Genomic DNA, 21,873 nt, shown 5'->3' on the forward strand with positions numbered 1-21,873 from the left:
TGTCTTCACACCCCGCACACCCATACAAGTGTGTAAACGCCTTCAATCATGGACTCCCTATTGTTCCTCTTTTGTTCATACATGTACTCTAACTTTTTCGGAAGACCTCCCATATGTTTTGTACACGTTTTCCAACCGTGGACTCTTCAGCAAACGTGCACCCTATTGTCCCGTATTACAGGTCCACGATTTGCATGTGTATACAAACTCACACCCACATTAGGCCTACTGGTACATGTACGTGTATTACTGTAGTGTAAGTATGGAATAATTAATGTCAAATTGGGAAAATTAATGTCAAATTGGGAAAATTAATGAATAAAGACCATACAGAAAAAGTATTTTAAAAATCTCAATACAAACCTCTCAAGGAATGCATGCATGTGTGTACTGTAGTTCATTAACATGATATAAATTTCTCCCTAACACTCCTCAGTCCTCCAATGTCAATATGATTTTACATTCACCCTAGGGGTTAGGGTTTGAACTGTTCCTCATTTCTATTGTTCATTTGCATGTAGCAACAATGGCCGATGGCTCGACACAACAGAGTTCTTCAAAATAGTACAGAAAATGTCAATTCAGAAGATTCAGATTGGTTATAGAGGTAAACACAGATGATGTTGGAAGTTTACAAAGCAACATGAACAGTAGGATGAAATTTCCCTTTTTATTTGTTTGAGTTTCATGGTCAATCTTTTGGGTTCCGATTACAAAAGTAAATTGTCTAAATTTAATGTACACGTACAGTACACCTGTACCAATAGGCCTAATTATCTGTAATAGTCCTCAATTTTGATATGATTTACATAAATGTACGCCCTGAGGGGGTTAGGGTTAAGGGATATGGGAATAGGACAAATTGATAGTGGTACTCACTTTGCAGTACACCACTGTATCAACAACGGTGTAGTTGACAGATCTGCCAGCCCAGTCCAGAGACATTTTCGTACAAAACTATTATTCCACAATCAATGATTCAAAATGCTGGTCAGACTGGAAAAAATAACACTCCAAGCTGATCTGTCACCAAGGATCCTTTCTCCCGTTGTACAGATGAGAGAGATCTACCAAGTTCCGGTGGTTGAATGATTTCTAGTTATTGGGAATCATGTGAGGCTCCAGGAAACTGGATCCACAGGTGAAATATGAGACTCATGACAGAGCTGAATTGAGAAAACATGTGGAAGCTGAGGTCAAAGTTGGCAGAAAATTTCCACTTGTACTTTCCCTTTGTAAGCTACCGGTACTCTATATTTAATTCACTTCCAGTCTGGAATAAATATCATCCCAGTACAGTGTTGTCCCCTCCCCTCAGTGCACAGACGCTTCGATGGTGGTTCTTCTTGGCTTTCAAGATGGGTTGACAGTCAAAAAAACTTGGAAAGAAGTCCTCGAGAAGACTTCTGGCAAAGACCACGTATTTCCACACAACAGGTATTCTATTAGGTTCAGAGAATTTACACGTTGCTGCTGCTGAACTGAAGTTTCTTAGCTGCTCACAATTTACTCCAGCCTTGTACTTCAACATGCAGTGTCTATTATTCCTAAACCACAGACACTTCTGACAGCAGAGGTTACATCACTGAAAATGTCACTGCGATAATATCTTCTTGTTGTATCGGCAGCACAACCAGCTTACTTATGTTGTTGCGAGAAGGTTGATGCAGGAATTATGGCTAACAACAAGTGTTTGAGGTCATTCAATTTTACATGAACCGGTAAATCCAGCACGTACCCCATTCAGTTGTGTGTACTATATTCCTAACAAGCAAGTCTGATGGAAGTTGCATTTATATACGTATACCTCACCGAGCCTGTGGCATTCTTGCTTGCACTGAGCATAAAAGAAAATTATTCAAAGAAGCCTTCAGCTTCAAGCCCAACTGCAGGTACCGGTACCTAACTATGAACACAATCAGATTTCTTTCCAAATCAGTGCCCAGACTGCCAAGATCTTTGCAGACAACATGTTATCAAGAGAATGCAGATGGAAAAACCTTTGTTGATATCCAGAAGGGTGCATTTTCTGTCTAATCATTCATGTACAAATGGAACACGTACTAAGTACAGGTACTGTACAATTTATGTGCATGTTTCCTCAGAAATGGATGAACTGGTAAATTCCATTTGATTTTTTTCCCAACCAAAGATACAAGATGCAGAATTTTGACTGTCAACTGATGATTTCTCAAAATGTCCACACATGAAGACTGGAGTATCCACTCAAGATGGCACTGCTGACAATCCATCCACAACATTAATTAAGCCAGTCTTGCTGTAAGGCCCACTGACGCCACTCCCAACTGAACGCCAGTGAATCAACATGTAAGTGATCCCTATTGTTGCAGGCGGGCATCACTTTATGTAGGGTACTCCTGGTGAAGACAGAAGCCACTCTGATGAAAATCAAGCCTGGGATACCAGCCCACGCCAATCATAATCACACCAGGCTGACTGGCATGACCTTTTTGTCATGGCCTAATCATCAGGTACTGACTTTGATCGCTGTTAACTTCAAATACATGTACATACATTGTAGACTATTCCAACCAGCCAGGATCAGGCCTGTCATTAAGCAGCTTATACTCCCGGAGAATAACTGTTCCCTGACAATTAAAATCAACACACCAGGAGGCCCAACAGTGGACACACATCCCAGGGAAGAATACAGTACATGTATGGTTCCAGTTTGTTTCAACTGTTCTGAAATTAAATACATGTAACTCAGCCAGTTCTGTCTGAATGGTTTTAAAGCGAGCATGCACTGGAAAAGTAGTAGTAGAAGTAGTGTAGGCCCGCCAGGCAATTACATACCGTACACAGTGACAAGACTATACATAAATTTGGTGGTTATGAACTCCAAATGGTACCAGCAAAAAAAGAAAATTTCTTGCCTACATGCTGAACTTGTGTGCACTGTGCATGTAAAATCTATTTGCTAAAAATGAAATGCCGCCAAGTGATGCTATATACATGTACATGTATGTACATGGTGACAGTAGGAGTTGGACTCTCGACGCCGATCGTAAATGTCATGGCTTCACAGGTAAGCTAATAATGTTCCGGAGTACCCTAAATACTACGGTTTAAAAGCCAGCATGCCACTTGAAAACTTTAGTAAATTTTTTTACGTACAGTAGATGTACATGTACTGTGTACAAGCGAGCAGGGTGTAGGCTGCACATTGCATACATTGTATGGCCCACTTGGCACTGAACCAGTAAACCTACATTATACAGAATGCCTAGCAAATATTTACATACCGTAAGTGCAAGTAAGCTTTGGCCTCAGCCTTCCATGCATGGGACCAGTACATTTTTGAAATGCGCATTTTTCAACTGATGTGTAATCTCAAGTTAATTCTTCAGGTATCATGTGACAGGCATCTATGGATGTTTAGCTTTGAACAGAGGTATGTAATTACAATGAGATGCTCAGAAGAAAAAATACCCATTGCTGTACATACACATTAATTATACATGTATTTCAAGTTCAATTCAAGGGCACATACAATTAATTTCATGAAAATTTGATGTCAGGTGAAAATGTAGCCTTATACATGTAATGCAAATGAGAAGAAATTCACTTGCACACAAACCTGTGCTGACAAACTAACTTTCAGCAATTATTTTTAAAAAGGACACCACTTGGAATGGGAACCCTGCTGTGTCACCGAGGGCAGCTTCAGGAACATAAATTTTTGTACCACTGTGCATAATGTGGCTTACATGTACCATGTACTAGCTTCCAGGGCAATATGTTGGACATTTGCCAATGCTACATGTACGTCCCCAGACAGTCATGTTTGTCAAGCTACATGTAGACCTGCTTGCACACACCTACATGTACATACACCTGTCACAAAATGGATATTCTCATATTTCTTGACCCTTGCTTGAGCCCAACAGATAGACCCAGCCACTGATGTGACTGCAGTGTTAAATGAATCCAACAGCAGCGTTCTTACAGCTGATCACATTTGCAGGCCTTGTACCACTACAAAAGTCATAAACAGTATAGTGTGCAAAATTGGTACCAGTATACAGGTATGTACAGTATAGAGGGTGTGTACATTGTTCATGCGGTATGTACACTGTATGTACATGTACATTGCACTCACTGAGGATTCCAGCACCGTTCACCTTCTAAATTCATGTGTATGATTTGCAAGTGCTGGTACAGAGTACCAGCACATCTGTACCATACACTCTGTATATGTGTACATGTACATGTTCGTGTACATGAGTACCGGTACCAGTATATACTACCATACTTATGTAAGTTACAATTATTCAAAGAATCTGTTTTAAAGTAATCTAAATATGAGTTCTATGCCTAAATACAGCTCAAATTTTTTTTAAAAGCCTACCAGTATCTTCCGTCAACTTTGAGAATCTTTTCTGTCATCTGAGTAACAGATGTATGTATTTATTTCAAAGAATAAGTTTGCCATCAGTGTTGCAGTTGACTAGAACACTTCAAGTTCACGGTCAAATCGGGGAGCAAAGCTGGAGAGCAATGGACCTTGCAAGGTAAAAGCACAAAGGTACCAGTATTATGTAAACTTCAGACATTCCTGGCTTTGTAAAACACATGTGCATACCCCATGTACATTGTACATCTTTGAGCGTTTACCAGCCAACATCCATAACAACAGCTTTGATCCCTCTCAACCAGTTCAACATATGGAAGAGGACCTGAGTACTCGTTTTGAACATGTACTTGAGTCTTGACAACAACATTTAGTATGCCACTGCTGCATTGAGTCCTTGCTCTGCTCTCTTCTGTAAAATTGAAAGCTTAAGACGAGATTTCTATATGTAAGGCTTATTTCTAGACACTAGTTAAACGATTTTCCCTCTGACTCAGTAAGTTCTTTAGCATGCAGTCTCTACTAGTACCGCTATGTACATGTAGTATTTTGTACTGTACATGTATATACATGAACATGTACATGGATGTGTATCTGCATAGTGCAAGTTAATCATAAATTGTTACTTTTTCAATTGTTTCACGTTTTTAATGCAAATCCAAAAAATCTTAACATGTGCGTCGACCAAAAATGTACAAGTACCGGTACAAGTAGATGTACATACACTGTACCTTACAGGCAGTTCTTATGAGGAGTTCTTTCTTGCATGCATATTGTACATTATTGTTTTCCCTATAGTCTAAGGATAACAGTTTGATACTTATAATCCAACTACTGGATTTATGACTCAGGCCTGCATGTACATGTATGCCTTACACGTGTGCATGGAAGTCTTTGGCTGAGGAAGGGGGAGGGTATGGAGCTGTAATCCTCTGCCCATACTTTGCCTCGTTAACCCTCAATGTAATGGAGCCTGACTCAATGCTTTCCAAAAAAAGCCAGATTGGCCAAGCTGCCAAAACCCCAAGTTTGCAAGCACAGCTGAGGTGTAGGAATGCACATGTATACGTACACGCGCCTACATGTACTGTTCATGTACATGTATGTACAGTGTACATGTAGAGTGCCATTGCAATTTACATACAGTGTACATTGTAGCTTCAGACATGCACCAATACTATACATGTAAATGTACTCGCACCGGTGTACATACACAGTGTGTACAGATAAGTGGGTTTGAACCCACTTTGAATTGTGGTTTCTATATTTATTCTTTGGGCAAGTTATTCAATTAAGGTACATGTACTGTACATATATGTACACTGTACCAGTACCTTTCCTCATCTGGTACATGTATTTGTACACCCATACAAAAATGAACATACCCACATACCATGTCCATACATGTACATGAACATGTATTTATAGCATTAGGACATGTTGTTTTGCTTCGAATTTAGAATTACTGGTAGCGAAGCCTTTGTTTTTAAATGTACATGTATGTCGGTACTGTAGCATTATATTGGGTCCAAGTCACCTTTTAATGCCTGAAATGTTCTACAAATATGGTACTAGTATACATGTACATTGTACATAAAAATTCACACATGTAGCTTTTGAATAATTTCACCGAGAGACCACCCAAATTTGTTAATCTTTCAAACAGGATGCGCCAACAAGTTTGATCCATGTACCGTACGGTAGTATCACCGGTTTGGTGTTTCACTGCTCACCTTTGGAATATTGTGTTAGAAACAAACTTCTCAAAACAGACCTTGATGCAACGTGTACCTGCCATAAACAGACCGGTGTGAATCCACATATTTTTGTCCTATTTCTTTCCTGTAAGTAAACTTTTCACACAAATTTCAAACTCCGTCATTTACACAGGAGTATGACCTGTACGAGTATGATTTTTTCTCCATGCTTATCGAAGAGGCTAACCAGCCAATGTTAGCAAACGATTTATCACTGTAGACGTGCTCCAAGAAGTTAGGAACTTTGGCAACATTTGCATGATCAGAATCCAGCCTTCTATTACCCATCATGCCTTGCTAATGTGCAAAAAAAGCAGCAAAAGCCAAAATACCCTAATCCACCATTCAACGTTGTCTTGCCCAAATCATCATCCCAAACCTCACGGCCAAAGACAAATTTACCCATATATCCCATATGTGGCAACTTACCCCACCAGGAAAGTAGCAAACAAAGTACTCAAAGTATTTCAGCTTCTCCAAGTCCCTATTCACAAAGTTGGCCATTTCCTGCCAGAAATCTTCTGGATTGCCATTAGACTGGATAAGCCATAACAGCTCTGATGTCTATCAGTCAGACTCAAAGCTGAAGCTGAAAGTATATTTTGACAACCAGTTGAAGCAACCCATGAAACAGATCACGAGGAGAACTCAGTGCATACATGTCCAGTAGGTGAACATGTACACGTACATTGCACATGTACAAATGCAACATGTGTCGGCTGCGCTACATATCACAACTTGGAAATACGGATTCATGAGTTGGCACCTTATATACATGCATGTACACGTAAAGCGATTAAGTCTGCCAACTTCCTCAGACGTCAAGCCCCCGAGTCTTATCTTCACCTGTAGACAGGAAGGGAGGAAAGAGGGGCCCTCAGAAAGCCAAGCTTCTCCTCCAGAATCAATCTAACATGATGAGTAATAAGCACGATGGGGGCTCAACTGAGCTTGCTACAGTACATACGTTCCATACTGTGTATGCTTTGCAGATACGTATCAAGGAACCTACCGGTAGGGAACTCGGTAATTGAAATGACACACAACACTCTTGAATCCTCCAGATTTCCTTGATGACCCTAGTTAATTTTTGAAACATGAAGTGCATACCGTACCATGTACCATTCACGTATGATATTGTGGCGCCGCGCTCCTCCGACGAAGGCGAGGGCGCCCTCCTCCTCGAGGCGCGGCGCGTCGGACAGCACGTACCGGAGAGTCCCTGAGCGGGTCCGTTGGGACCGAAGTATACCATCCCCCAAGAAAGGTCAATGATCTCAGGTCTTCGTTGAGATGACGCTTAATCTGATTGGCCGTAACTTAATGACGTAACCTAGACAGACCTGACTGGAAATAGACTTCGCCTGGACACCTGACTTACATATATAACAAAGTGGCTGGTTTATTCATCAACCCTCCTTCAATTACACTCAACCAATACACCAGTAGAAGGCGCTATTGACGCGAGACGGTGTGCTTAAACGTGACTGGACTTCGCCCAGAGCAGCGAACACCACAACTAATTATTTGTGGGCATCCAGTGCCGAATCAGGGACTTTAGCAAGTCTACGGGGCTTATTGTCAAGGCTGCACTACATGCAGCTCACGTCACGAGATACCGGTAGCAATCCACCCTTATATCGACTGCAAGCTCCTATCAGGAACTATATCGCACCACCAATTAGCCCCTCAACCTACATGTACCGAGCCCCTCAACGTCACACGCACCACTCGGGACTTAGGCACAGTCACATTAGGCTAGGTGACTAAACCCTTGCACAGGACTCTTGACCCTTACCTCAGGATCAGCCCTCAACTCAGGACAACTCAACCTTGCCTGTGCGTGCCTTTTATAGCCTTTGTGTTGCTGTGACCACGCCCGCGCATGCGCTCAAGTGACCAAGCAGTGACTTTCGCTGCCCTATCGCACTACGCACAAGGCGGAGCCTATGCGCCGCGCTCGTTTAACACACAGCTACATGTATGCGCGTCTAACATCTGCCTCTGTTACTGGGCAGAGCACCATCTATAACTTTGCACCACGCCTAGTGTCTAGCGCCCTCTGTCACGTCACAATATGCAGAACAAGCTGGACAGGTCTGTATCTCAGATGTTATTGTATTTGCACAATGAAAGTTCATGTCATTCAATGGACACACGTACAATGTATAAAACTATAGTACATGTACCTGGTAATGTATGTACATGTACATACTGTCCCGGGTATATTGAAATACACACATGTACGGTGAGATCAATAACCATATTGGAGAGGCTTAACCTACAGAAATGTTTTGACAAGTAATCTCCATCAGAATTTAAATGGCATGTCATCAACGCCAAGCCTTACACACTGGTTGGGTACATACTTTTACAATGTAGATGCAAAGTACAGGTTGTGAGGGCTTGAGTTTTCAATCCAATAGTTGTTTGAAGTTGGAGATGTGTAGTTGGGTTTGTTCATATTGGTGTGATTATGGGGTATGTTCTTAAAACCCCTGGGCCTTTTTGCTACCATACATGTACATGTAGGCACCATCCTCAATCCTTCAAAATCCTCCAAAATGTCTTGAATACACACTCCCTTTGGGGGTGCCCACTGTCTCAATCCTTCAAAATCCTCTAGTAATACATTTGTATCAGGGTACCTGCTATTACATTGTGTGTTGATGCAGTGCGATTGGTGGTACCAGTATCTCGGTGCAGTGTAGAGGATTTCATATATAATGTAGGCATGAATTTATGCATGGCTGAGCATACAGTAAACAACGCAAGGTCTAGCCCACAACCTTGACACAATGCATCCTTTTCAATTAGTCATATCATTTTGCCCATTCTTCCTTAATCCTTCAAAACAACTGGACGAATTTGGAGGATTGAGGAGGTCAGGGAACAGGTTATAGTTTAATTCACTCAACCACTTATGGACGATATTATTTTTAACCAAAAGTTTTCTAGACAATTTCTACACAATGTCTTTTTCGTCTTTTTTGACACTCTGGGTTGAGACTACGGAGTGACTTTGCAACCCATACAGGTTTAAGTTCAACACACAATTTGCCTCCATTGACTTCTGAGACTTTGTACACATGTACACATAAACAAATGATGGGCAACTAGTGTTTTTAGACATCAGCTGGAAGTGAGCAGAGGCACATCACAGGTGCCTGTGTAAAACAGCCTGATCACATTAACATGTCCTGCAATGTCCCAATGTGTAATGTTATCACATACATGTTCATGTACATGTATGTACGTTTATATGCAAATACTGGTACACTAAATGTACATTGTACGACGTGTTTACATCATTACTGTGGCTAGCCATGTACAGGTACAATGGATGTGGTCAACCGTCTTGGGCCAAGTCAAAGGCAATCAACGGTATATCCGTTTTATAGCTTCTAACGCCTGTTCAGTGGTACAGGTTGTATGTACTGGTATGGTATCATGACCTTTTCAGCAGCCACAGCAAGTTAGCAACACACTTTCACCAAAAGAGGGCAGTGTTCAACACAGATGGGAATCCTACGACATGTAGTACATGTACATGTACATGTAGTTCATGTTTTGGCATTTTCCCTTTGGATGAAACAACTTGCATACATGTACATGTACAATGCCTCAAACATATACATGTGTATGTTCTATGTTTCTTTATGTTTAAGAAAATGGAAAGTATTTAAAACAAAAAAATGAATACACGATACTCTGTTCAATGCTCTCTGTACCGGTATGTACTCCTGCCTAGGAGATTCAAGAAGGAAAACAGAGAAAAAAATCTTGATTGCAAGGTGTCTTTTCATCAGGGAGATGTTAATTTTTGATAAAGGGTTTTGCCCTTCCAATTGTACATCAGTGTAAGGGCAACATCTGGTATTAAAAAGTAAAAACCCTAAATCAACTGCATTCAAGTGCATTTTAAAACCTGTAAAACTTCAAGTTTATATAATCTGAAAAACAGGTACCTGTATTTATGAGGAAAAATCTCCCCCGGCTATAAAAACAGGTAATCTGTTAATTTATGGAAATACCAGTATGAAGGGTACCCTCAAGTTTGATTAAGATCAGATATCAAACAGATCAATTTGATTTTCAGAAGGTTTGAATAATATTTAATGCATTCATTTCCTGGGGTATTTCATGAGTTACTGCATGTGATATAGTACAGTAATGCATAACATGATACACGTAGATGCGAACAGTGTACTAGTACATACGTTTGACCCACTTGTGTTCATTTTACCACCCAGTTTAGCCATTCCTACTGGTCAAGAGCTACATGTACGCATGCGTGGTTGGTCTTTAGTTGATAAAGCAATGGCTAGTCTTACCCAGTTGATAAAGCAATGGCTAGTCTTACCCAGTTGATAAAGCAATGGCTAGTCTTACCCACCCAGTTGGTAAAGCAATGGCTAGTCTTACCCACCCAGTTGGTAAAGCAATGGCTAGTCTTACCCACCCAGTTGGTAAAGCAATGGCTAGTCTTACCCAGTTGATAAAGCAATGGCTAGTCTTACCCAGTTGGTAAAGCAATGGCTAGTCTTACCCAGTTGATAAAGCAATGTCTAGTCTTACCCAGTTGATAAAGCAATGGCTAGTCTTACCCAGTTGATAAAGCAATGGCTAGTCTTACCCAGTTGATAAAGCAATGGCTAGTCTTACCCAGTTGATAAAGCAATGGCTAGTCTTACCCAGTTGATAAAGCAATGGCTAGTCTTACCCAGTTGATAAAGCAATGGCTAGTCTTACCCAGTTGATAAAGCAATGGCTAGTCTTACCCAGTTGATAAAGCAATGTCTAGTCTTACCCAGTTGATAAAGCAATGGCTAGTCTTACCCTTTTGGTAAAGCAATGGCTAGTCTTACCCACCCAGTTGGTAAAGCAATGGCTAGTCTTACCCAGTTGATAAAGCAATGGCTAGTCTTACCCAGTTGATAAAGCAATGGCTAGTCTTACCCAGTTGATAAAGCAATGGCTAGTCTTACCCAGTTGATAAAGCAATGGCTAGTCTTACCCAGTTGATAAAGCAATGGCTAGTCTTACCCAGTTGATAAAGCAATGGCTAGTCTTACCCAGTTGATAAAGCAATGGCTAGTCTTACCCAGTTGATAAAGCAATGGCTAGTCTTACCCAGTTGATAAAGCAATGGCTAGTCTTACCCAGTTGATAAAGCAATGGCTAGTCTTACCCAGTTGATAAAGCAATGGCTAGTCTTACCCAGTTGATAAAGCAATGGCTAGTCTTACCCAGTTGATAAAGCAATGGCTAGTCTTACCCAGTTGATAAAGCAATGGCTAGTCTTACCCAGTTGATAAAGCAATGTCTAGTCTTACCCAGTTGATAAAGCAATGGCTAGTGTTGAGCCACCTCAACATGTGCACAAAAATTTTAATGGGAATTTGTTGAGAAAATTACAAGTTCACAGGCTATTGACAATGTTGCTCTATGCTTCCAGGTATGGGTGTTTGGCTCAAGTGGGAAGAGCATGCTACATGTATCAACCAATTTATTAATTCATTTTACCTGATGGACACAAAGCTGATTTATGGTGAACAACATGTCCTAACACTCTTTACAATTTAAACCAAGTAATTTCAGACACCTGCGCTAAGGGCCCCGAACTGGACCAAGAGTGGGTGCAATTTACCTGGCAACGGAAGCTCCTTTGGTGAAAAATGCACATGGTACATGTAGACACGTACGTGTACATGTACATGCAGCTGGTTCCAAACAAAATGCAAGCATTGTAGTCACACTGCTACTGTACCGGTACCCAGTACATGTACATGAACCAACAAATAAACACTCCCCACCAATATGGCTCTTTTCAACCAATGAGGGGGTGCTTCTGCTCAAGGTGGACACATGTACGAGCAGCTCTTTATCACTGGCATACAAATCTGCACTTGTCTTTTCGCTGATGCCACTTTCATTCAATGCACATGTTGGTTGAATACATTGTCACAGTGTGAATCAGACATCTGATTATAAAAGCCCCATCAACCGAAAAATTAACCTTGGAGACCTCAATACATCTGTAGTTTGTTACACTGCACCACCATGACCACGGAGAAAGGTCTCCATGACTACATACATGTATATGTCATGTGAATGCACGCACCAGCAGGCTTAATGTATCGGTACATGTATACATGTGTATCGTCAGTCGTCACATGTATGTACATGACCAAGAACCATTCTAATAAATGCTGTCCAGAATGAGTTACATACATGTACAATGTATGTTCATGTACATGTACATGTACACATACCGGTATGTACTGGTAATGAAGCATGAATTCACTTCCACAAGACACTCACACTGCAAGTGTAATTAAATTTAAGGCAGGGACAAACTCCAAATCAAACAGTGTAAGTTACATACATGTACATGTACATATACATGGAGGAAGGACTTTATGTACTGGTACAATGTAAGTACTTACATACATGTACATTGTAGGAACTCAACAATGTCCACATCCAATGTGTGCACTGAAGATTAAATTATCATTGGATTTTCTAACAATAAGCTTAGAAATCCCAAACACCTTAAGTTTTGATGCTTAGTCATCCTCATGTGAGTATTACCCACTTTCAGTTCCCGGTACATGTAGGAACACAGCTGCAATTCATTGCACATTTTCTACGCGTATACAGTACAAGAATTTGAGAACTCAAAGTTCTTTCCTCCCAAGTTCCCACTAATGCACCATCATCCTACAAAAATGGTGAATGGACTTTTTGGGGAAAGTTGACATTAGGAGAACTCTGCACATTTGTAAATTGTCTATCAGTTGGTTGATTGATTGATTCACAAAATTTCCCAAAACAGCCCTACAGTGATTTTTGTCCAGGGCTTGTGTTTGTGATGAAAATCACTGAAAGGGATGTCCATGATTGAGTTAGTGCACACATGTACAAACCTGTTTAATGTACATGTACAATGCACTGGTATCTGGCATTTAGTGCACTGAAAAGGAGAAGCAGAATGGCACATTTGGCAGTTAAACAACAGCAGGAAAACCAAATTCTGATGTCAGAAGGTTTTTTGTTCGCTAAAAAAAGCATCTTACAGTGACAGTCACTCACAAAACAATGCTGTACATGTATGCTAATTTCTGCTTCCCTAGCTGTAAGCATCTGCAGTACTTGAGCACGTCAAGCCATCCACGCAGGTTATTGATCTTTCCAAATGCCCACCACTTATTTCCGATTGCATCTCCCATTTCTCTTACACTGGAAAAAAGCTTCCACTGCTGCTGCTGATTGCTGCAGATCTACATGTGCATGTATCCCCATCCCTGGGGGCTTTGAGCCAGAACAAGTCACAAAGGTGTATCGTTTTCACAGTGTAGTGTATGACTTGACAAGCTTGCAGTCGCAGGTGCTACAGACAGAAATAATGGCTTTCTGACATACCCTACATGTACATGTACCCGGTTTAGTACAAACATCTCCCTCACATGCAGGAATAGTGTAAGGTGAAGCACTGACCTGATGTACATGTATAGCATTAGTATGAAGGGAAAAAATCCCAATAGATACATGCACATGAATTTATCATTCGGTACATGTGCTTGATATCATGGAAAATCTCATCCATGCCTAAGGTCATCACATGCTAGATAAGATGGTTTTCATATTGGAATGACGCTCACTTGATACACTTGTACATGTACCATGGGACAAAGCAGTAAATGTAGCCATGTGCAGTATGGCATTTCATTTCTGAAAGATAAATTCCATTTTGTTTAAAAAATTGCATTTTCTTATATGAATAAAGTTGTCATTAAAGGCTTGTGGAAAATGATTTCAACAATATTTTTTCAATATTCCCTGTCAAATTATAAACCAGGAAAGCTTTGTGTACAACACTTCATCAATGGGAAAGCATCAAATGAATAATACGCAAACAGTACTTGTACTTGGTGGGTGGGATGTGGGAAATAAACATGTACATGTACAGGTGCATGTACATGTACTCACATGTACTTACTGTACTGTACCATGTGCAGTGCATGTACATTATAATGCTGTACATGTCTATTACATGATCACTGTTTACTCCTATTAATTTAATTATGCCATATAGATCTGCAGAAGATAAACAGAACTTTGACCTTTCTCCTCATCACTTAAGGTCAAAGATGCAGTCTTGAAGGTTTTGCACACTCAACAATGGTGTTTTGTGGTCTGTGTACAAAGTACTGCTGGGCACTTTATTCCTATGAGTCATCCTGAAAGAGTTGAGATGAATATTTTAGTAAGTGTACAAGCCCTGTATGCGCCAAGTACATGTACAACTTTATCTTGAGTACAGGTACAGTACCTGGATAATTTATAGTCCATTATCAAATATCGCTATTTAAATACACTGCAAAACAGCCCATTCCCTGAAAAAGGACCCACATTTCACATTGCATAAATTTACAAGGACATCTACCGGTAGTACAATACACATGTACATGTGGTCACTTGCCACTACCAAACTTGTCATTTCAACAACATTTTTCATTCTCCTTTTTTAATATTTCTGGTGTGAAGCAATTACCACTTGCAGTTTACTGTACATTAGATTTGAATATGTGGAATGAATTCTGTATTTAATCTACCAGTCCATGAGAGTCTACATGTATGTACAACGTATTTGAGGTACATGTACATGTACGTGTATACATGTACCGGTACATGGCGGACACAATAGGAGGGCACTGCTAATGAACATGTACATGTACATGTACTGGTACAGTGTATTGGTTTGGGTAAAATCTTTCTTTTTACTCCAAATTTACCCACCTCAAACAGAGCCCTCGTTTTGTTGCACTGTACATGCCGTTGATTTACCAGTGTATTTAACTGTCACTAAAGTTGGAAAGCTAAGAAATAATGAGAAAACCTTCCAGATTCCCAAGACATAAAGCACAGCCTCTATCCGACCTTCCTGATCAATTCTGTTGTAATTAATTTATGAGGCAGACCAGCTTGACTTGTTATGACTGGTATGGTGAAAATGTAACACCTTCCCAATCACCCAATGTAATTACATAGCGGTGGATGGTACAGCCCAAGTGTTGTTAAAGTGAAAATTTCAATTCTTTGGCTACACCTACACGTACATGGATTCTGACTCAAAGGCTGAAGTGTACTGGTTCAATGATCCTGAAACCTCATAATTGCCTTTGTGAAATGTGACAACAGATCAAACATAAACAGATTTTTTTTCTCTTAAAGTCATTTCCTGGATTAACACAGAAAATTTCAACTCAAAAAATTTCAGCAAATACCCGGTACTGACTAAATATATTTTTCATTTACCATAGGGTGAGCTTTTCAGAGGACCACACATAAACTCCAACCACCTGTCAGGGGGATATTTTGAAATTTACAAAGGAAAGAAAAAATGGGAATTACCTTTTCTTCTGCATGTGTACATGTGTGCCATTGATAAGAGAATCTACCCAAAATATTATCCCTCATGTCTGTTGAAAAAATACACTTTTCTATCTTTATGAGTGTTTTCAAAACAAGTGGATTCAGTTTAGACTTCCGTTTTGCTGGTTTTAGTCAGAGCTTGAACATGTGGTTTTGAATGCCCTTTCAAAATGGCTGGAACCAGCAAAACTAAAATCTAAGCCGAATCCACTCGTTTCGAAAACACTCTATGTCAAGCTGCTGCATGGGTCCATGACAGGATGGTTACTTAAAAATTTCCAAATATGAAACTGGACATGTGACAGCTGGTTTGGTATTTCCACCCCTTATCTACATGTACACTCTGATCCTACTTTAATCCTGATAAATTGCTCAGCAAGTGCAATGTACATGTACATGTACGTAATGTAAAAAGACTGTATAGATTTCTGACATTTACTGGTACATTTAAATAATTAGATTACTGTTTCCTACAAACGAAGAGGGTACAAAGCAATACCAGGACAAAAAAAAATTACAACAAAATATTAAATATCTGCTCTGTTCTGCACAGCTAATCATTTTGAGTTACTACTTTGACCAGGCCAAGTTATATGTTCCCCGGTAATTATCCCTGTAAGTCATGATTCTCCATGGGATCCACATGTGGTGAAGTGCACACGTACTGCTCACTCCCCAGTGGTGCCGGCGTAGAGAGAGGTTGAGCCCACCTGAAAGCCGTAAGTGACAGTGCCCACACAGTTTAAATTGCTCATGTTCAAATCATGCATATTTCCTCACATAAAGATCTGTTCTGAGTAGCTTATCATTTGGAGTACCGGTCGACATTTTTCCCAGGCCAAGTTTTCGTTACTGTTCCCCAGTAATTATTTTTGCAAGTCATGACTCTCCATGGGATCCACATGTGGAAAGGGGACATGTACATTCCCAGTGCTGACGGCGTCAAGAGAGGTTGAGCCCACCTGAAAGCCAAGGTATCCACCCAACTTACATCATGTACTGTACATGTACACTGCCCATGTTCAAATCATGCACACTATACATGTACATCCACACAAGTGCATTCATGACTACCGGTAGATTCCCAATCCCAAATCATAGGTTCATCTTTGTCTCATGCTTCGTCTCTGACACTGAAAGAACTTGTCGGCCTGTAAATGTTCAGTCTAAAGGGAAAACTGCCATGGTCTGGTTGATAGCAAACACTTCAACACTCTTAGCAACGCATGATTTTTTTTTTCACTTGGCTACAAGCTCCAAAGCCAGAGGGGAAACATCAAGAGAAGTCAGTGACAGGGATAAAGCCACAATTTGTAACCACCAACAGTTGTCAGACCATCTGTCACAATACACATTTGCCTGTTTACACTGTACAGTGTAACCCTGATTTACAGTTACACTGTCAAAAACCTCCATATATAGATAGCTCTGACAGAACACAATTTACAATGATTTTGTAAAATGAAAATAGCAAACACAGGTAACTTGCCAAAGTTTAACAATAGGCCTTGCCCTCTCAGCAACATGTAAGTGAAGAAATTCTAACACTGTGGTTCTTGGTATTGTACTGTCTGACACCCTCAATGTTTATTGCACATGTAACTGGGACTTTGAGAAAAACAAGGAAATTCCAATCTTTTTCAAGACTTTGTACATTTTTCAATTTTTAATGGCATGAGTGTGAAGTGAAAAATGAGGAAATCAGAAGATCCGGGGAAAATTTGCATGCCTGCCCTCAGGAAATGCAGTCGCTCAGCCATGAATCCTGCAAACTGTAAAGTAATGCACCTGTTTGGGGCATCACTATTCAGATACACCTGTTTAACAAATACACCTTCATGTACATGCACATGTACCGGTAACTTCAAAGATGTCATTTCTAAATTCTTGGTCCTGCTTGTTCAAAATGTTGAACTGAATGAGTAGCTACATACATGTACATGTACCTGTACTTTTCACTTTCAAACCAATTTCCTACAGAAAAGTTCTGTTAAAGTTTTAGCATGACTCAAACGGCTAAACACAGCCATATTGATACTGGTATGAAATCATGAATATCTTCCTGACATTCAAAATGTTGAACTTTCGACATTGCTTCCAACAATGCACTCTATTAGAACTGAAGGACTCTTTTATGCAGGAAGCCGCACCTTCCATTCGAACAAAGCAGCTCGTCACTGTACTAGCACATCTTTCAAGCAACAGAAGAATTTTTCATGACATAAGTTGAACTCTGGAACTCGACTGTCAACATGGCCGACATGTAAACTGTTCAAATAAAAACAGGTTTTACAAACTGTGTTGCCCAATTGATGTCCATATCTAATCATTTTACCAACTGATGCCCCCACAAATTAGCTCTACGTATAAAAGTATGTACCCTACATGTACGTACATGTACATGTACAATGTACATGTATGGACTTACACTGTTGGCCTAACAGTGCCGTGTCCTTGGACTAGATTTTATGTAAGAATTGCAAACTGAGCAAAGTAAATAAAAGGCTTTATTCAGTATTTACTTCTATGCAAATGCTTACATGTAGCCTACAGTCTGATGGGAAAGTTTTTTCAAACCCTAACAGTCCCAAATCCTCCAATTTCAAAACGATTTTACATACACACTTGGGGGTTAGGGTTAAATAACACCAGGTGAATATTGTTCAAATATTCTAGGCCACTACTTTCATAAATGAATGAAGCAAAAACTTGTGTTTTCGAATATATTACACTGTGCCATGTTGGGTATGCCCCTCTATACATGCAGATCAAAATTAAAAAATATGTGTATTCCAATACTTTACGAAGTGAATTTGTCTTCAGTGAAGGATATAGGGGGCAAAAAAGACCTTTCCACCATTTTTAAGTCTCAACACAAGTGTAGAGTTTCCTAATTTCAAAAGTCAACCTTTCTTACAGACTTTCACCAGAAAGTTGGCCTTACATGTGTATTATTGAATTGATAAACTTCAAACTCATATTTTTAAATAGGTAGGACTAAATCACCTTGAAAGCAATGGTCATAAAAATCATATGAGAAGACTAAAGTGTCTTTAAATGTAACTCCCTAAGTTTAAAATGCAGTCTTTGGAAATGGTGCACTAAATCCGGAAGAGGAACCCCTAAATCAGTAAACTGTACAGCCCAGACATTGCTTAGATTTCAAACAAACTGTAATTTTTTTACCTCAACGCATGAGATCTGTAAATTTTGCCATGAAATGTTGAAAGACTATCCTAATAAAAAAGTGAGAGGTGGTTAAGTAACATGAAAAACATAATCTACAGATACACACTCAGTGAAATGGATGATGTACGTCTACATGTATGGATATGTAACATCTACCCGGTCTGGACAAAATCAACATTTCAAATTATGACCAGCTGACATGGCTGACCAGATGTGAAACTATCAAAAATACAGCCCCAGAGGTTTTTTCACACAGCCAATCTCAGGTAGCGGGGAAGTCTTTTATTACATTTACTGTAATACTCGACAGCTTCAAAATGTCCACGGTACACCGATCATGAGGAAGGAAGTGGAGTAAAAGAACTCTCAATCTCTGTAATGCCTGTGAACACCTGTTCACCCATCGCATGATGCTGCATGGAGAGGATACATGGGTGCGATTCCCATTGGGTCAACTTGGTCAAATTCCCACCGAAATTCACCACCAAAATCTTACCTTGCAATACAGCTCTTGTGTGGACATCTCGGTATCTTCCTCCTTTGATCATGGAAACATTCTCATTCCGGGTTTTCAATGGTTTTCATGATTTGTAAACGGGATCACGGAAAACAATGTTATCAGGCAGGGTACGCCTACACATCAGCCCAGACTATAACGGCCGGCCATTCGCGTAGTGATTGTTTAAATTAACGTGTAGATTGTGAAAAGATTGTGCTTGCAAATTACTGAAATAAGTCATACAGTGAGTCTCCTCTTTCATGAATTCCATTTAGGTCACAATGTAGTTGATTTTAGCCACACTTTTATTTATTAAGTGAGATCCAGAGTCACTAACTTGTAACTTTCGCATTGTACCCAACTACAAGCTTAAATGAATCAGCACAATTGGCCAAAAATGCGAGCACATGCAAGGGGCAAAGGGCACGTGACCGTCAGACCCGGACCCAACATTAACAAAAAGTGTAAAATCATTATCATCACTAACGCATATCACACTTACGCCATCAAGTTGAATTCATTATGTAGAATTATATTTTGTTTACGTTACTGATTTTGAAAATGTTTGGATATTTTGACTGGTGATGATAAATTTGTTTGGAATGCAGGCTACAAATTTCCTGTCACACATGAATCAGTATGATACGCATAGAGCTTGCTGGTTATAAATTACGCGTGCTACCAAGGTAACCAATGCTATTTATCTTGAACTGAATTACCAGGTGTGGTCGTAGTGTTATGGGTGTGGTTTTCTGTTGCTGTGGTTGCTATGTCATCTCGTATAGTCTCACACTCATCCTCGTCTGGTCTCAAAGAACTCCACATTGTTAAAGGGGCTGTGCGATTAATCTGTCTTAGTTTACACAATTTAATTTTCCATTCTTATAGAAATAATTATATGAAACGATGTGACGTCCAATGTGGTGAACTTGATCGACTCGTGCACTTCTTTAATCATTTAAAATGATTTCCATACTTTGCCGGAACTGAGGGCGCTTCTTCTGTGATGTCATCCTAGGAATTAACTCTTCCAGGATTTTCTATTCAAACTGACTGCTCATCGATAATTATTCTTTGTGATAAAGGTTTGCCCACTGGATTACTTCCATGTATGACACAATGCACGACTTCAAAATATACTGAATGCGACGAAGTTTAAAATTTTTTGTTGATATAGTGGTGTTTTTGAAGGGTTCACCCAGAATAAAAACGCATTTTGTTCATGAATGATGGGCATTCGTATCAGCACGTATAAGGAAAGGCTTAAATCTTTTTGGAATGGCAAAAGCAAAACAAAAATTAATTAATTAATGGGGTAAAATAGGACAAAGACATGCCATAAAAGATGGCGTCAACCTGCCATTTTTTTAAATTTTAGGTCGGGTGACCGGTAAAAGCCATGCCCACCTTTCACCACGTATGCCCAGTACTGTGATACGCTTCTGTACGGGACCACTCTTCTGCCCATTCATTTTGTTTTACTCTTTTTAAAATGTTTAGAGCTGCGCATGTTGCTTCTAAGTTCTAGAAAAATCTGTCCCCTGTCAGTGTCAGCATTCTTTAGCATCACTTTCCGGGCTAACAAAATGTCAACGTGTTAGGAAATAACTTCAGCGATTAATTTCTTCCTGAACGGAAATGACAGTGCTCGCAGCTAGCAAAGCGTGGAATGGGCGGGTACTACTCACTTACTGCTACTTTGTAGTAGGCCTAGGGACTTTGTGGGGATAACGCGAACTAAAGAACACCCTTCAAGTTATGGCGTGCCGTCCTCGCTCGACCCCTTGCCCACCTGCCTTCGTTTTGTTAGGCATGTATGACGCGCATACCCTGAGAGCAATGGTCATGGTGTAATGATGGACCCAATGGGGACATGGTTACTTCATTCCCTTTTCTACCACACTTCCCCTCCCCTTGGAAGTGGAAAGGGTGAAAATGTGTTTATATTTCGTCCGCTTATTGACGGCACCCAGCTGTGCGGATGTTCCTATCACTAACCCTCACACAGGTTCTCCTACTTTGAAGCTCGAAATGAACGCAACCTTTATACAAGAAGATCATGGTTTCGCCAAAATTGCTTAATGACACCAAGGAGGAGGCATGTACAAAATTATAGGTGAAAGTCCACATCGACGATCTCAGACATGAGCATTAAGGAACTGGAGAGAAACCGAGGGTGGAGGATGAGGTTATTACGGACCAGTGCTGCGAAACTCTTTTCGGCGGGGGCGCGCTCAGGTGAAGCCGCAAGAAGAGCTGTTACATGTAAACTATGATACTAAAGTTTTAGAATCTGAAAATGAAACTGTTTTCCATTGCTCCTTAGGCATTTCGAAGTCTCCAACAATTTGCTTGAGTTGTATTCAGTGGCGTATCCAGGGTGAGGGGAGGGTACAACCTGTCACCCTGGCCCGAGTGATGTTTGCACTACGCCGCTAGTTATATTCAATGGCGTTCTTGCAGTATTTATCAAATTGTGCATGGAAGTTGCACTATCAAATGAGACGATCGACCACCTGAAGGTATGTGCATGAAACTTTTGAAATTTTGAATTTGCGTGGGGTTTTGGACTTTGAATTCTGTGTCTACCAAACTAATGATGACGCGGCTCAACA

General features: G+C 40.2%; 1 protein-coding gene and 1 long non-coding RNA gene across 11 annotated transcripts in view; one reads left to right on the forward strand and one right to left on the reverse strand.

The window, feature by feature from the left end:
• Window positions 1-19,597, reverse strand: part of LOC110974492 (unconventional myosin-Va-like) — a 94,659-nt gene extending 75,062 nt beyond the window's left edge. For 7 of the 10 annotated variants that reach the window (XM_087140513.1, XM_087140509.1, XM_087140508.1 and 4 more), the window contains exon 1: window positions 11,783-11,833. In XM_087140513.1, the coding sequence (XP_086996639.1) occupies window positions 11,783-11,818 (36 nt within the window). In that variant the 5' untranslated portion in view covers window positions 11,819-11,833. Of the gene's footprint in view, window positions 1-879; window positions 1,230-11,782; window positions 11,834-19,255 lie in introns of those variants that run through there. The other 3 variants (XM_022226176.2, XM_022226173.2, XM_022226177.2) reach the window with 2 other exon arrangements.
• On the forward strand, window positions 1,226-21,796 carry LOC110974496 (uncharacterized). Its single transcript, XR_015426251.1, has 4 exons — window positions 1,226-1,437; window positions 1,559-1,721; window positions 2,153-4,049; window positions 21,585-21,796. It is a non-coding gene; the product is annotated as an uncharacterized LOC110974496 (long non-coding RNA).
• Window positions 21,797-21,873: the final 77 nt, after the last annotated feature.

The sequence above is a fragment of the Acanthaster planci genome, linkage group LG08 (assembly GCF_054643075.1).
Source record: "Acanthaster planci isolate LZ-2023a linkage group LG08, COTS_SCS, whole genome shotgun sequence".
Classification (NCBI taxonomy): Eukaryota; Metazoa; Echinodermata; class Asteroidea; order Valvatida; family Acanthasteridae; genus Acanthaster; species Acanthaster planci.